General features: G+C 40.8%; 1 protein-coding gene across 1 annotated transcript; it reads right to left on the bottom strand.

The window, feature by feature from the left end:
* Nucleotides 1-11,133: 11,133 nt before the first annotated feature.
* LOC309548230 (putative nuclease HARBI1) lies at nucleotides 11,134-12,597 on the bottom strand (the record flags this gene model as incomplete). The annotated part of the gene is made up of 2 exons (XM_082248182.1): nucleotides 11,134-11,943; nucleotides 12,154-12,597. 2 exons carry the CDS (start codon nucleotides 12,595-12,597, stop codon nucleotides 11,134-11,136), a joined length of 1,254 nt encoding a protein of 417 aa, XP_082104308.1.
* Nucleotides 12,598-15,641: the final 3,044 nt, after the last annotated feature.

Below are 15,641 nucleotides of genomic sequence, written 5' to 3'. Positions count from 1 at the left end.
TAAAATACGTATGAGGGATATTCATATTTAAGGGCCAATGAGAAAGTAGGGGAATACGAGATAATGAGAAATAACAAAGAATTAGTAGGAAATATACATGGTAATGAACAGGGGGGGGAGGGATTGGGGCGGAGTGCCTTGGGCACTGCTGATTCTAATCCCAAATAGGAAAATTGCTCTAAGGTATAGGAGGTAGTGGAGGAAGAGAGCAACATAACGGTTGTTAAACAAAGAGGATATACTCCTCTTTCTAGGGGGGATTGGAGGGGATAGATCCCCGTGGACAGGGTTTAGAGTGTTATTTTAATTTTCCTTTTCTTACATATTTTTCCTGTTTTTTTTTTTTTCTCTTTCCCTTTCTCCCCTTTATAATTGCATTATCTTCGGTTTATATAAACCTTTTTGAGGAGGGTGGAGGAACATGGAAACATTACGAATACTGACGTTAAACGTGAAAGGACTCAACACACCAGAAAAGAGGAAAACTTTGCTAAATGACTTAAAAAGATCTAAAGTAGATATAGCCCTCATCCAAGAGACACATTTTCGAGATGACAAATTACCAATACTAAAAAATAGATTCTACCCGATATCATATCATGCAACAAATAAAGAGTCTAATGGCCGGAATACACGATAAGAATATCGGACGAAAATTTCCGTTCATCGAGCGATCGGCCGATATTCTACTTGTTAATGTCCAGCCATCAATGAGCGATATCGATATTATGAACGAAAAATACCGTTTGAAAAACCCGAAAAATTCTGTCGTCTCGTTTGCGAAAGAACGATATTCTATACGTTGATGTTGAGGTCGTTCAATTCAACCTCATCACGCATGTCCGAAATATTTCCCCGGAAATGTTTGTTGACCCGGAAGCATTGTACCATGTCAAGAAGTTTCGTAAACACGAATGAAAAAGCTCCTCTCAGCCAAGATATAGCATGAAATGTCAAATAGACATATGTCATGTATTTTTTTAGCAAATCTATTGGTAAGGTATTCCCTATTTAATTTGTTAAATGGACTTTTTAAAATAAAGCATTAATCAACATTGTCCGATATATATTAAATGCATGATAAATTCCCAAAGAAAATGTAAAGAAGACACCGTAAATGCGTAAACAAATTTTTTTATTGATTTTGTAATCAAATAAAAATATATATTTATATATCATAAAAAACATAAAGATGTGTGTTTTGTATAAATAATACAAAAAGATATTTGACAGATGTTCACATAGTGCCAATGGAGACAAAACATACACAACAAATAACAGGTTGCCAAATAGTGCAAATTGCCCATATATGCAAGTGCAAGCATGATCGATGGGAAATGGACTTATAGTGCAGGAATTGAGTATTTGTAGGTTGTCCTTGCAGGTCACTGTTGTGACATCTGTATGTCATAATGCAACATAATTTTAAAATATAACAGCCACTGAGAGGTAAGGGGGAGCAAAATCCAAATCAAAGACTTTTTTCAGATGATTATGATTGTTCAACAGTATGCATCAAGGACACTGGAAGACTGTAGACTATAATAGGCAACCACTGTATGAAGTAGTCATGTGCACATTAGTTTTCCCCTTCCCTCCCCTCCAAAAATGCAAGAACACAGAGGAGGAGCCTAGGCCATGCACCTACAGAAATACAAGAATAAGCACATCTCTTGTGTACTTATTAGTGCATTCCAAGTCACACCAAAAAAAGGTTAGCATGCTCAATGGGAACTGGAGGCAATGCTGCTTATGTAGTGATAGGGACATGTGATCCACCTGTCATTACTTAACCTCAACATGTTTAACGTTAATCTATTAAAACTTTTTAATAGGTTATGTAACCAAAAACATAACAGTATTTTCGATTACACTCAGTCCAAAACCCACCATAAACCAAAGTATTTATCTAGACCTTGTTCAATATATCAACACAGTCCTTTATTCTTTGTTGCATAGCTGTGAGTGAACTTTGCAAGTCTTCCATTGATGCGCAACATTTCAGAAGCTCAACAGTAATCTTCGCTGCAGTAGCACTATCCAACAGCTGACCTAATAAAGGAAAAATCCATTATTTAATTATTTGATAAGATATATGTGATGTTGCACATTCATTACATGTTTATGTTAACTACGTACGCGTACTTGACACAGCATCTCTTGATGTCTCTTCTGAACCAGTCCCATCTTTGGAATCATCGAAGTAGGCTTCATGTTCTGTAACATCGTCATTGATTTCTAGTACAATAGGAAGGTCATGATCAACACATAATCTGTCATTGTTGTCGTTGTCTTCCTGGTGTAATTTTTTATGCCCATGCGGTATATGTTTTGTGCCTATTGGAAAGTAATGGAAATAATGTAAAAATTTACACACACACACACAACACAGCACATACTGTTTCAGTGCAATCATATAATTTTTAAATACAAAGAAATTACAACAAAATGCAAGCTTTTAGACATCTATAAACTCCCAATGCATCTCAACTTACCTATCCCTCCATGTGTGACAAACATATCGTCCTCCAGAATATCACACTCTTTTTGAATGCTTGAAACAAATTCTGCAACGTGCACTGATGAGTGACATATTGATTTATCTGTAGAATACTGCATTCCTTCATTTTCAATCAAAGTTGAAGGCATATTTTTATTATTCGGTCCTAGAAAAAAAAACAAGATACATGACATGCAAACACAAGACCATAAACACATAATAATATCAAAAAAATCTCAAACTGTCAGGTATACTCATTGGAATGTTTAGCTGCGATATTGAAAGAAGACAGTACCAAAAAAACATTCAAGGAGAATATTTGTACATTATTCACCTGCATTTCTATGTGCCTCTGTATCAGGGGTTGAACTAACAGTAATGTCTTCTTTTGTCAATTCCTCCGTATTTAGCATGGCTGTAGACTCCTCAGATGCTGACAAACGTGACATCTTACTGTGGAAGCGTGCTTGCCTCTTGGCTATGTTACCTAAAAAAACAAATATATATGTATTTTTGGTTTTAAGGTTAAAACAACAATTGCAATAAAACAAATCATATACACCCATGACAATCTTATATATTAATGGTCTAATGCATTAAATGTGATACATAAATCTTCATATGTCTCTTACGTTTTCTGATTATCTTGTGTATTCTTGAAAGTTGGTCCTGCTCCCTGTGTTTCAGATCTGACCACCTTTTGTGCAGCTGATCTTTTGAACGTTCAATGCCATGCTTCTGTGAAATAGCATTAATGACTTTATCCAGGATCTTGTCTTTCCTCAAGTTGGGCCTAGTGTAGTTGCTGAACTTTCCATCATAGTCATTTTTTTCCAAAATACGCACTAGCTCCACCATTTCACCTCTGCTCATTGGTGTTGCCTTGATTCTCCTCCTATGGTCGCTTCTGTGTTCCTTCCTGGTCCCCTCTATATCCCTCCTGCTGTGTAACGAGCGCTGCATCGTGCGGAAATAGTTGTGGCGCACTTTGTAGCAGGGAACACCCACATCCGTACCGGACGATACTGCCGAAAAACAGGGTGGAGCGACGCAACCACGCATGGTCTGTAGCAAAACAGAGAACGTACTGTGCGGCCAGCTGAAGAGCGTTCCGTGTTTGTGCCAGACAAAAATCGTCAGAAAGAAGCTTTGCAAACGAGCACACCGTCACGGCAGAAATATCGTTGGTCATATTATTCGCGCGAGTATTTGTCGAGAACAGCTGGTAAGCTATTGTGTATTTGTTGTGCATTTATGTAATGTTCCGGTACCTTTGGTACCCTAAATTACACTTTCCACAAGTGTATGCGCCCCACCATTTACTTTTGGAAAGGTGCGCATACACCTTTAAGACTGGAGCTGTCATCACCCAGCGCCGGACTAGATGGCTATTTAAAGCGCCGGTTCTCACTCACATGTGTTCGTTCAAACACCCTTACCTGGATGCTAACCTTGCTTGAAGCTTCCATGCTTGCAAGCTTACCTCGCTGACGGAACCTCGCCGCGCTGATCCCTGTATCCCGCTACTGGATCATCCGCCTCTCCTGAACCACCCTTCGGCTGTATCACTAATAGTGCTAAGTACCCCGCAGGGGAATTCTCTATAAACTTATACTAAGCTTACACTATCTAGCTCTGCATAGTAAAGACTGTTTATCACATCTGCATAACTAGATTGCTAGCTCTTGAGACTACTGCTACTTTTCTGCACTGGGTTGATCTCTTTTGTATGTCCACCTGCTATTCTGTCATCTGCTACCATACAACATTGCTAAACCTTCCTGCATCCATCTGCTACTGTCTCACCTTCAAGTGTCTATCACCTACCACCTCCACTCAACCTATCCCTCAACCTTCATCATTGTGTTACCACATACATAAAGTCACTCTAGGAACCAGTTTGCTAATTGTGTGTATTTACTGGCTGAAATAAGACCTTCCACACATGATGAGTCATTGAGGTTGGGAATGGTATCTCAGCATATCTCTTACATGACTACTGACGTGGAACTATTTCTGCAGCTGAAAATCCACACCATATAAGAAACGCAGGAGCGTTACAGATTGAACAAACCAAAAAATGGATTCAGCAGAAATAACCACTCAGGTGACACAATTAAAACAGCAAGTATCTGCGTTAATACACGCACTTGCTGAATTAAAAGAAGACAATCAGGCTCTGTCGCAGCAGGTAATTAGACTGACACAACTTACCTCTGCTCAGTCCCCTGAACCCAAGATAAATCCCCCTTTGGTATTTACAGGCGATCGCAAAAAATTTCGCGAATTTAAAAACGCATGTGAGTTACTTTTTTTGCTAAAACCTCGTACCTACCTTACTGATCACATTAAGGTTTGTACTATTATTTCTTACCTATCAAGCGATCCTCGAGCCTGGGCAGATTCTCTTTTTGAGAAAAACGACCAGCTTCTCAACTCCTATGCCTTGTTCCTGGCAGAGTTCACTAGCCTATATGATGACCCCAATAGGCAGAGTACTGCTGATCTTCAGTTAAGATCCTTGAAACAAGGAAGGAGGCCTGTAGAAGACTTTGTCGCGGAGTTCAAGAGATGGACCCTTGATTCAGAATGGAATGATGCATCTCTGAAAACCCAATTTAGGCTTGGCCTATCAGAAGCCGTTAAGGACGAGCTCGCCCGAGCGGATCTGCCAAAAACCCTGGATGCATTAATACAACTCAGTATTACCATAGATAGAAGACTACGAGAAAGAAAGGCTGAAAAGATGGGAATGCCATTATCCGTTTCCTCTCGGAGTCTGGCCGTTCCTATGGAGGTAGGAACCATACGCCCACCGCTATCAACTATGGAAAAAGCCAAAAGACGAAATGAAAATCTCTGCTTGTACTGTGCATCCCCGGATCACAAGATAAACGTCTGTCCCCCTAGTCAACAAAAAGAAGGGTGAGTGTTCACATGTCTCCCTAGGAGGATTGACAACTTCATTCACTAACCCCTACATTTCTGTTTTTTTGACATTACAGTGGGACCAGAACAGGATTACTACTAAGGCCATGATTGACACAGGATCTTGTGGAAATTATATGGATATATGTTTTGCTGCTTTAAATAAAATTCCTATTATTTCTAAACTCAAACCTGTCTCAGTAAGTCTTATTACCGGTGTTCCGTTATCCTCTGGTCCGATCACCGATCAGACACAAGCACTTCTAGTCACTATTAACGAGTCTCATAGGGAGACTTCTACCTTCGATTTAATACCATCACCCCACTTTCCCATTGTGTTGGGACTTCCCTGGTTGCACACACACCAACCAACCATAGATTGGAAGAAACAGTCCTTGACCTTCCCTTCTTGTTATTGCGAGGAAACGTGTAACCTCCCGTTTTCCGGGAAGATTCTGTCTGTGGTGACAGATGAGATTGCACCACTATGTTATCAGGATCTTTCTGAGGTTTTTCTTGAGAAAAATGCTCAAGCATTACCTCCTCATCGAGACTATGATTGTAGCATTGATCTACTCCCAAATAGCAAATTGCCGTTCGGTCATGTTTATCCTCTTTCACAGGATGAACTTGCCCATCTCAAAACCTATTTGGATGAGAACTTGGAAAAAGGTTTTATTAGACCTTCCACTTCTTCCACAGCAGCAGGACTCTTTTTTGTTCGCAATAAAGATTCAAGTCTCAGACCTATCATCGACTACAGGAAATTGAATGCTATCACAATAAAAGATCGCTATCCTCTACCGCTTATCCCTGAGCTCATTGAGCAGGTGCGTGGAGCTACCTATTTTTCAAAATTAGATCTAAAAGGAGCATACAATCTCATTCGAATCCGTGATGGACACGAGTGGAAGACTGCATTCAGAACTAGATACGGATTGTTCGAATATCTTGTGATGCCATTCGGCCTATGCAATGCCCCTGCAGTTTTCCAACGATTTATAAACGATACTTTTAAAGACTTACTAGATGTCTGTGTTGTGGTATATCTGGACGATATACTTATATATTCACGGACCCTGTCTGAACACATAAGACATGTAAGACTTGTATTATCGAGATTGCTTGCACATAACCTTATGTGAAACTGAAGAAATGCTTGTTCCATAAAGATGAGGTACTCTTTCTAGGCTACATCATATCCAAAACAGGAATCGAGATGGACATGAGTAAAATATCCTGCATTCAGGATTGGCCTACACCAACTACACGCAAGGCGCTACAGCGATTCCTGGGATTTTCAAATTTCTACAGGAAGTTCATAAAAAACTTTTCTGCTATTGTGAGACCCCTCACACAGCTCACTAGCATAAAAATACCATTTAAATGGTCAGAAGAAGCAAATAAGGCTTTCCACTTGTTAAAGACAAGGTTTACTTCCGCTCCCATATTACGCCATCCAGACCCATCCCTCCAATACATTCTGGAGGTAGATGCGTCAAACATGGCAGTAGGAGCAATACTCTCCCAACGACCAACCCACACTTCACCACTTCATCCAGTCGCCTTTTTTTCTAAATCCCTGAGCAGTCCCGAGATAAATTACCCCGTGGGTGAAAAGGAACTGCTTGCTATAAAATTGGCTCTGGAGAATTGGCGACATTTACTCGAAGGCACCCAACTACCAATAATTATATCCACGGACCATAAAAACCTCCAATATCTTCAGACTAGCAAAACTCTCTCGCATCGACAGGTACGATGGTCACTATTCTTTCTAAGGTTTAACTTCCTAGTGACCTACACACCTGCAGATAAGAACAAAAAGGCGGATGCACTATCACGACTAACTGAAGAAAACTACTTTGAAATCCCTTCCGTTCCTATAATACCTCACAAACGCATTATTGGAGTTGTCCGTTCCTTAAAGGAAGAGGTTCTGCATGGTATAAGTTTGGATTCACCCCCACCACAACTAAATACTGATGCAGAAGGTTTCCTCTACTACAACGACAAACTTTACATACCACCTACCCTACGCACCAAGATCTTGGAATTATCGCATGATGTGCCTATGGCAGGACATATGGGTATGACAAAGACTTTCAATTTGATTTCTCGACAATTCTGGTGGCCTGACATGAAAACATCTATACAAAAATTCGTCTTTTCATGCAATGTCTGTGCCAGGTCCAAAATTGACACTACGAGACCATCCGGTCTACTATGCAGTCTACCAATACCCCAAACTCCATGGGAGGTTTTGTCATTGGACTTCATCGTAGAATTGCCTCCTTCCAAAGGATTTAATACCATCTTGGTGTCAGTGGACCATCTGACAAAGATGGCACATTTCATTGCTATTCGCAGACTACCTTCGTCCAAACAAACGGCAGAACTCCTGATGAAACATGTCTTCAGATTACATGGTATCCCAAAAACTCTTCTGTCTGACCGTGGATCCCAATTTATTTCTAAATTCTGGCAAGAACTATGTCACATACTACGGATTGAGCGGAAGCTCACTTCTCCTTACCATCCGCAGACCAACGGACAGACTGAAAGAGTCAACCAATGCATCGAGCAGTATTTACGTTGTTACACTTCTTACCAACAGGATGATTGGTTGGATCTTCTCCCCCTGGCAGAATTTGCCTACAACAACGCAACTCACAGTACAACCAAGCAGAGTCCGTTCTACTTGAACTATGGGTTCCATCCCTCTATTCTCCCTCCACGCATCCTTCCTTCAAATAACCCAGTAGCCTCAGACTATCTTACCCAAATAAAGGATTCTCTGGGTTTACTAAATACTACCATTGCACACGCTCACAGTCTACAAAAGAAGTACTATGATCTTCGTAGAAGACCTTCTCCACAGTATACTATCGGGGACCTCGTTTGGCTCTCAACAAAAAACTTGAGACTGAAGATCCCTAGCAAAAAGCTTGGACCTCTGTTCTTGGGACCTTTCCCAATCAAGAAACTTATTGGAAAAGCTGCAGTGCAGCTTACATTGCCAATGGACCTAAAAATCCATCCCATTTTCCATGTGTCGCTACTAAAACCCCATGTTCCTGACCAAGGAATAAGGCCTAATATTCCACCTCCCCCTCCTGTACAAGTTGAAGGTGGAGAAGAATACGAGATAAAAGAGATTCTGGATTCTCGTATCTACAGAAGAAGACTTCAGTACTTGGTTAGATGGAAGAACTATGGGCCCCAAGACGACACCTGGCTAAACACCTCTGACATACATGCCCCTAGATTAATCCGCAATTTTCATGCGAGATACCCAGACAAACCAGCTCCAGAGGCCTTCAGGAGCAGGCCTTAAGGGGGGGGGTATTGTAATGTTCCGGTACCTTTGGTACCCTAAATTACACTTTCCACAAGTGTATGCGCCCCACCATTTACTTTTGGAAAGGTGCGCATACACCTTTAAGACTGGAGCTGTCATCACCCAGCGCCGGACTAGATGGCTGTTTAAAGCGCCGGTTCTCACTCACATGTGTTCGTTCAAACACCCTTACCTGGATGCTAACCTTGCTTGAAGCTTCCATGCTTGCAAGCTTACCTCGCTGACGGAACCTCGCCGCGCTGATCCCTGTATCCCGCTACTGGATCATCCGCCTCTCCTGAACCACCCTTCGGCTGTATCGCTAATAGTGCTAAGTACCCCGCAGGGGAATTCTCTATAAACTTATACTAAGCTTACACTATCTAGCTCTGCATAGTAAAGACTGTTTATCACATCTGCATAACTAGATTGCTAGCTCTTGAGACTACTGCTACTTTTCTGCACTGGGTTGATCTCTTTTGTATGTCCACCTGCTATTCTGTCATCTGCTACCATACAACATTGCTAAACCTTCCTGCATCCATCTGCTACTGTCTCACCTTCAAGTGTCTATCACCTACCACCTCCACTCAACCTATCCTTCAACCTTCATCATTGTGTTACCACATACATAAAGTCACTCTAGGAACCAGCTTGCTAATTGTGTGTATTTACTGGCTGAAATAAGACCTTCCACACATGATGAGTCATTGAGGTTGGGAATGGTATCTCAGCATATCTCTTACATGACTACTGACGTGGAACTATTTCTGCAGCTGAAAATCCACACCATATAAGAAACGCAGGAGCGTTACAATTTATTGGTGCTTGCATCATGACCTATTCAATTAAACATATACATGACTTTTTTGTCTTTCAGAGGTGATGACTGATAAATTTACCTCACCTGAATTCCTTCCACTGTTTATAGACATGTATAAGGAAATGCCATGTCTATGGAAAAGCAAATCAAAGGAGTACTCCGACCGCCAAAAGAAACATGAGGCCTATGTCAAGCTGGCAGAGCTATGCACTGCTGTAAATGCTCATGCAGATGTTAAGTATGTTAAATCCAAGATTGCCAATTTGAGAACTGTGTTTAAAAAAGAGCTGAACAAAATCAAGGAATCACAAAGGTCAGGAGTCGGTGTGGATGATGTGTATGCGCCCAGACTTTGGTATTTTGACAGTTTACGTTTTCTAACTGATCAGACCGAGATGAGAAGTTCTATCAACACGATGACTTCAACTTCATCAGAGCCCATATCAGCAGGAGAGGAAGATTTGGATGACCCCAATGCTTCACCAATGATCCCGGTAAGCGTGTTTATTCTTTTACCTTACATCTCTTTAGCTGTTGATCTTCTGACACAATTGAAAGAACAAAGTTTCCACTCAATTTCAAATTTGGAAGAATAGGATAGTTTTAAAAAAGTAAAGTTTAGTAAAGTAAAGTTTATTTTATATTTTTATTATAATTTTGGAATATTTTATAGGAAAGCCCTACTGATGAATCCTTTACTCCATCTCCCTCAATAATTTCACCAAGTTTACCTCGTAAAAGGAAGAAGATAGATGATGCAACGAATAGATTCTTGAACCAGGCCACAGCCACTCTGCAAAGTAAAACTGATGATTGCGATGCCTACGGAATTTTGACAGCTAATAAAATAAGGAAGATGTCAGAGGAGCAACGGCAGTTTTTTGAGCCATTGTTGGTGCAGTTATGCAACAAAGGCATAAAGGGGAACTAAACGAACATACATTTCTTGGTGATAATCAAAGAGCGCATATGATGCCTACTCCTCATACTCCTCATCATCATACTACACCACCGGCACCATATCAGAACCATCAGGGTACTCCACCAATCCATCAAAAACAAAATGCTCCATGGTCTTATCCGACATCAGAAACATCTGCATGGGGTTCAGATTATAATTACACTAACCTGTAAGTTGTCTGTCTAATGTGTTCATTACCTGCTGGTCTGTTGACATCATGTTTTTTCCACATATACTTGATGAAGGTTGGTTTATTTCAAATATACTTTATATAAAGGATTGTTTGTACAGTTTCTTTTTTTATGTTAATAAAAAAAATTTACAGCTGATATGTGGTGTTTGTGCTGAATATTTTCCTGTTTAACCCGTTTTGAGTCTTGCTACATTCAATAAGATGATATGAACCTATAGTGGTATGTACAGAACATGTCATTAACATTAATTAAATAACCAGACGCAAAATAATGAACACCAATAGGTAACGTTTAATTTCTAATGGAATAACTGACATAAACAAATCGGTGTAGCATTTTATCAAGATTTTTTCATGATGCAGAAATTGTTTAAACCGTTCGAAAAAACTATATGTCACCCTGCCACTCCACAGCGCCACTTCCAACAAAGTAGTTCATATAATCCACTCGGTTTTGCCTTGCTGCATGTGTTGCTAACCTGGGGTGTGAATGTCCAATTGATGTAAAGGTGTCTGCAGTATCACGTAAATCGGTTTGCACAGATGAACTTGGCATTGGTTCACATCTTTCGTGATCTGCTCCTGTATGTGCTCCAGATGATAAATATTTTGATGCATTACGCCTAAGGAAATTGTGGAGGATGCAACAGCAAAGCACAACTTGATCAATTTTTTCAACTGACAAATTGATTGTTGTCAGGAATATGCGGAATCGATTCGCCATTATTCCAAAAGCATTCTCAACTACACGACGTGCCCTTGAGAGTCGATAGTTGAAAATTCTTTGCTCTTTAGTGAGACTCCGGAAAGGGAATGGCTTCAAAAGATGATCTCCCAGGGCGAAAGCGTCATCAGCAAGAAATACAAAGTTTAAATTTTCGAGCGTTTCCTGCGTTGACGGCAAATTTAGGGTTCCATTTTTTAGACGGCGGTAGAACTCAGTTTCTTCTATAACCCCTCCATCGGAGTTCCTACCATTCTTACCAACATCTACAAATATAAATTCGTAATTGGCATTCACAACACCAAGAAGGATAATGCTGAAAAACCCTTTATAATTATAGTAGAACGATCCGGATTGAGCAGGGGGTGCAATCCTGATATGTTTTCCGTCAATTGCTCCGCCACAATTTGGGAAATTCCACTTTTCTGAAAATTCGGTTGCAATTTTCATCCACTCCTCTGATGTTCCTGGAATCTAGGTATTAATGAACATAAATAGTTGTATTATATTGCTAGACAATTAATTGATTTTATAATCAACTAGACATTCATATTTATCATTCTACATATGAAATGAACTAGATAATAAGTAGCAAACAGGTATAGCATGGAGAATAGATGAGAAATTAATACAGAAGATATGTAGAGGGTTTGACAGTAGGTTAATATCATAAATGTGTATTACCTTTATGTAATCCTTTTGCAGGACCCTGATGATTGCACTGCAGGTTTCAGGAATAATCCTTCCTAGTGATTGGGAGGATATACCGGTACTGTATTTGAGGTCCTGTAGGCTTCTTCCAGTGGCTAGGAACCTCAGAGTGGCAATAAGTCTCTGCTCAGCAGTGATGGAGTCCCTCATAACTGTGTCTTGTTTCCTGATATGGGGACCAATTACAGATAATAAATTTTGGAAACAAGCATCAGACATCCTGAGGTAGTTCCTGTAGTCATCGGGATTGTTCTCCTTTAGCTCTCTAATCAAGTCAATATGAGAATATTGATCCCGGTTCTGCAGCCATTTCTTTGTCCAAATTCTTTGCTTCCTTGTGCTCTTTTTTTGGTGTTTATGGATGGCTAAAACACCAAGTGCACTGATGTAAATTTTCTTATTCTGGGCCTTATCCATATTCTATATCGCCCGTTCGTGAACACGAACACTAACCGACGAACGCACGTGTGTGATATAGAGATATATATGTATATATACACACGGCTATATTAAATTATGCCTTTTAACGTTGGTCCCACGCTCGTTCGTGCTAGGCAGTCGTTGGTGCTCGGAGGAAGTGCTTGGCTCTTGGTGCTAGGAGGAAGTGCGTGTCTCTAAAAAGGTCACACGCACATTACATCACTTCCGCTTTAACGTGCAACGTGCGGATTACGTATCTAATTGATTGGTATGTAACGTTTTTTTTTGGATCGTTGATGTTGGCAACGTTTTCGACCGACGAACGCTGTTTCGATAGTCGGCGGGCACCGGTCGGGCGATATTCGGGCCGTGTATGTTGGCAACGTTTTCGACCGACAAATACTTTTTCAAAAGTCGGTGGTCGAATAATCGGGCGATATTCTTATCGTGTATTCCGGCCATAATGGTTTTTTTTGGATCGTTGATGTTGGCAACGTTTTCGACCAACGAAAGCTGTTTCGATAGTCGGCGGGCACCGGTCGGGCGATATTCGGGCCGTGTATGTTGGCAATGTTTTCGACCGACAAATACTTTTTCAAAAGTCGGTGGTCGAATGATCGGGCGATATTCTTATCGTGTATTCCGGCCATTAGTTGATGTTTATGTTGTGGTATATCTGGATGATATACTCATTTATTCTCAGTCCTTGTCCGAACATGTAAGACATGTAAGACTTGTGCTTTCCAGATTACTCGCACACAATTTATACGTAAAATTGAAAAAATGCCTATTTCATAAGGAAGAAGTACTATTCCTAGGATACATCATATGTAAGAATGGTATTAAGATGGATATGAGCAAAATATCGTGTATACTGGATTGGCCTGTACCAACAACTCGTAAGGCATTACAACGATTCCTTGGATTTTCAAACTTCTATAGGAAGTTCATCAAGAACTTCTCTTCTATTGTGAGACCGCTCACACAACTTACAAGTATAAAGAAACCATTCAAATGGTCTGAAGAAGCAAATAAAGCTTTCCGCTTGTTAAAATCAAGCTTCACTTCTGCTCCCATACTACGCCATCCAGACCCATCCCTCCAATATATTCTGGAGGTAGATGCGTCAAATATGGCTGTAGGAGCAGTTCTTTCCCAACGACCAACAAATACTTCACCACTCCACCCAGTTGCTTTTTTCTCTAAATCACTAAGTAGTCCAGAGGTGAATTACCCAGTGGGTGAAAAAGAGTTGCTTGCCATAAAACTGGCACTAGAAAATTTGGCGACATTTACTTGAAGGTACTCGATTGCCAATACTCATATATACAGATCATAAAAATCTCCAATACCTTCAGACTAACAAGACCCTTTCCCACCGGCAGGTACGTTGGTCATTATTCTTCCTAAGATTCAACTTCCTAGTGACCTACACGCCTGCAGACAAAAACAACCGAAGAAAAAACGGCTAACCGAAGATAACTGCGCCGAAATCCCTTCACTTCCTATAATACCCCATGACCGTATTATTGGTGTTGTTCGTTCCTTGAAGGAAGAGATTCTGCACAGTATAGGACTGGATTCACCACCACCACAACTAAGTGCTGATGCAGAAGGCTTCCTCTACTTTAACGACAAACTCTACATACCTCCTGGTATGCGTACCAAGATCTTGGAATTATCACATGACGTACCTATGGCAGGACATATGGGTATGACTAAGACATTCAATTTGCTCACCAGGCAATTTTGGTGGCCTGATATGAAGACGTCTGTACAAAAATTTGTTTCCTCATGTGACATCTGTGCAAGGTCCAAAATTGACACTACAAAACCATCTGGTCTACTTTGCAGTCTACCAATACCCAAAGTTCCATGGGAAGTTGTGTCCTTAGACTTTATAGTAGAATTACCACCTTCCAAAGGATTTACTACCATTCTAGTGTCAGTGGACCATCTGACAAAGATGGCACATTTCATTTCTATTCGCAGACTACCTTCATCTAAGGAAACAGCGGAATTACTAGTGAAACATGTGTTCAAACTACATGGAATTCCAAAGACTCTTTTATCTGACCGAGGTTCACAGTTCATCTCCAAGTTTTGGCAAGCTCTATGTCATATACTACAAATTGAGTGAAAACTTACTTCTCCCTACCACCCTCAGACCAATGGACAAACTGAAAGAGTCAACCAGTGCATTGAACAATATTTGCGTTGCTACACCTCATACCTACAGGATGATTGGGTGGACCTCCTCCCTCTGGCAGAATTTGCTTACAATAACGCAACCCACAGTACTACTAAGCAAAGTCCATTCTACCCAAACTATGGCTTTCATCCCACACTTCTTCCACCACGCATCCTGCCATCAAGTAACCCAGTAGCCTCTGACTATCTTACCCAAATAAAAGACTGGTTTACTTAACACCACCATCTCACATGCTCATATCCAACAAAAAAGGTACTACGACCTCCGTAGAAGACCTTCTCCTCAATATGCTATTGGGGATCTCGTTTGGCTATCTACGAAAAACTTAAGGTTAAAGATCCCCAGTAAAAAGCTTGGGCCTTTGTTTCTAGGACCTTTCCCAATTGAGAAACTCATTGGGAGAGCTGCAGTTCAACTCACCTTACCGGCAGATCTTAAAATACACCCCATCTTTCACGTGTCGCTACTGAAACAACATGTTCCCAACCAAGGAATAAGACCTACCATCTCGCCTCCACCTCCAGTACAAGTTGAGGGCGGAGAAGAATTTGAGATTAAGGAGATTTTGGATTCTCGTATCCACAGAGGGAAACTCCAATATCTCATAAGATGGAAAAACTATGGACCCTAAGACGACACCTGGTTGGATACTTCTGACGTTCACGCTCCCAGGCTTATACGAAGGTTCCACTCCAAATACCCGGAGAGACCAGTGCTATAGGCCTTCCGGAGTCGGCCTTAAGGGGGGGGGTACTGTAAGATTCTGGTACCTTCGGTACCCTTCCAGCCCATTTCTTCCGCATATAGCTACCTGTCCCTTTAACTCTCA

The sequence above is a fragment of the Pelophylax lessonae genome, assembly GCF_965119305.1.
Source record: "Pelophylax lessonae genome assembly, chromosome: 1".
NCBI classification, from domain to species: domain Eukaryota; kingdom Metazoa; phylum Chordata; class Amphibia; order Anura; family Ranidae; genus Pelophylax; species Pelophylax lessonae.
Note: the sequence above shows the minus strand (reverse complement) of the source record. Positions and strands in the feature narration are given on the sequence as shown.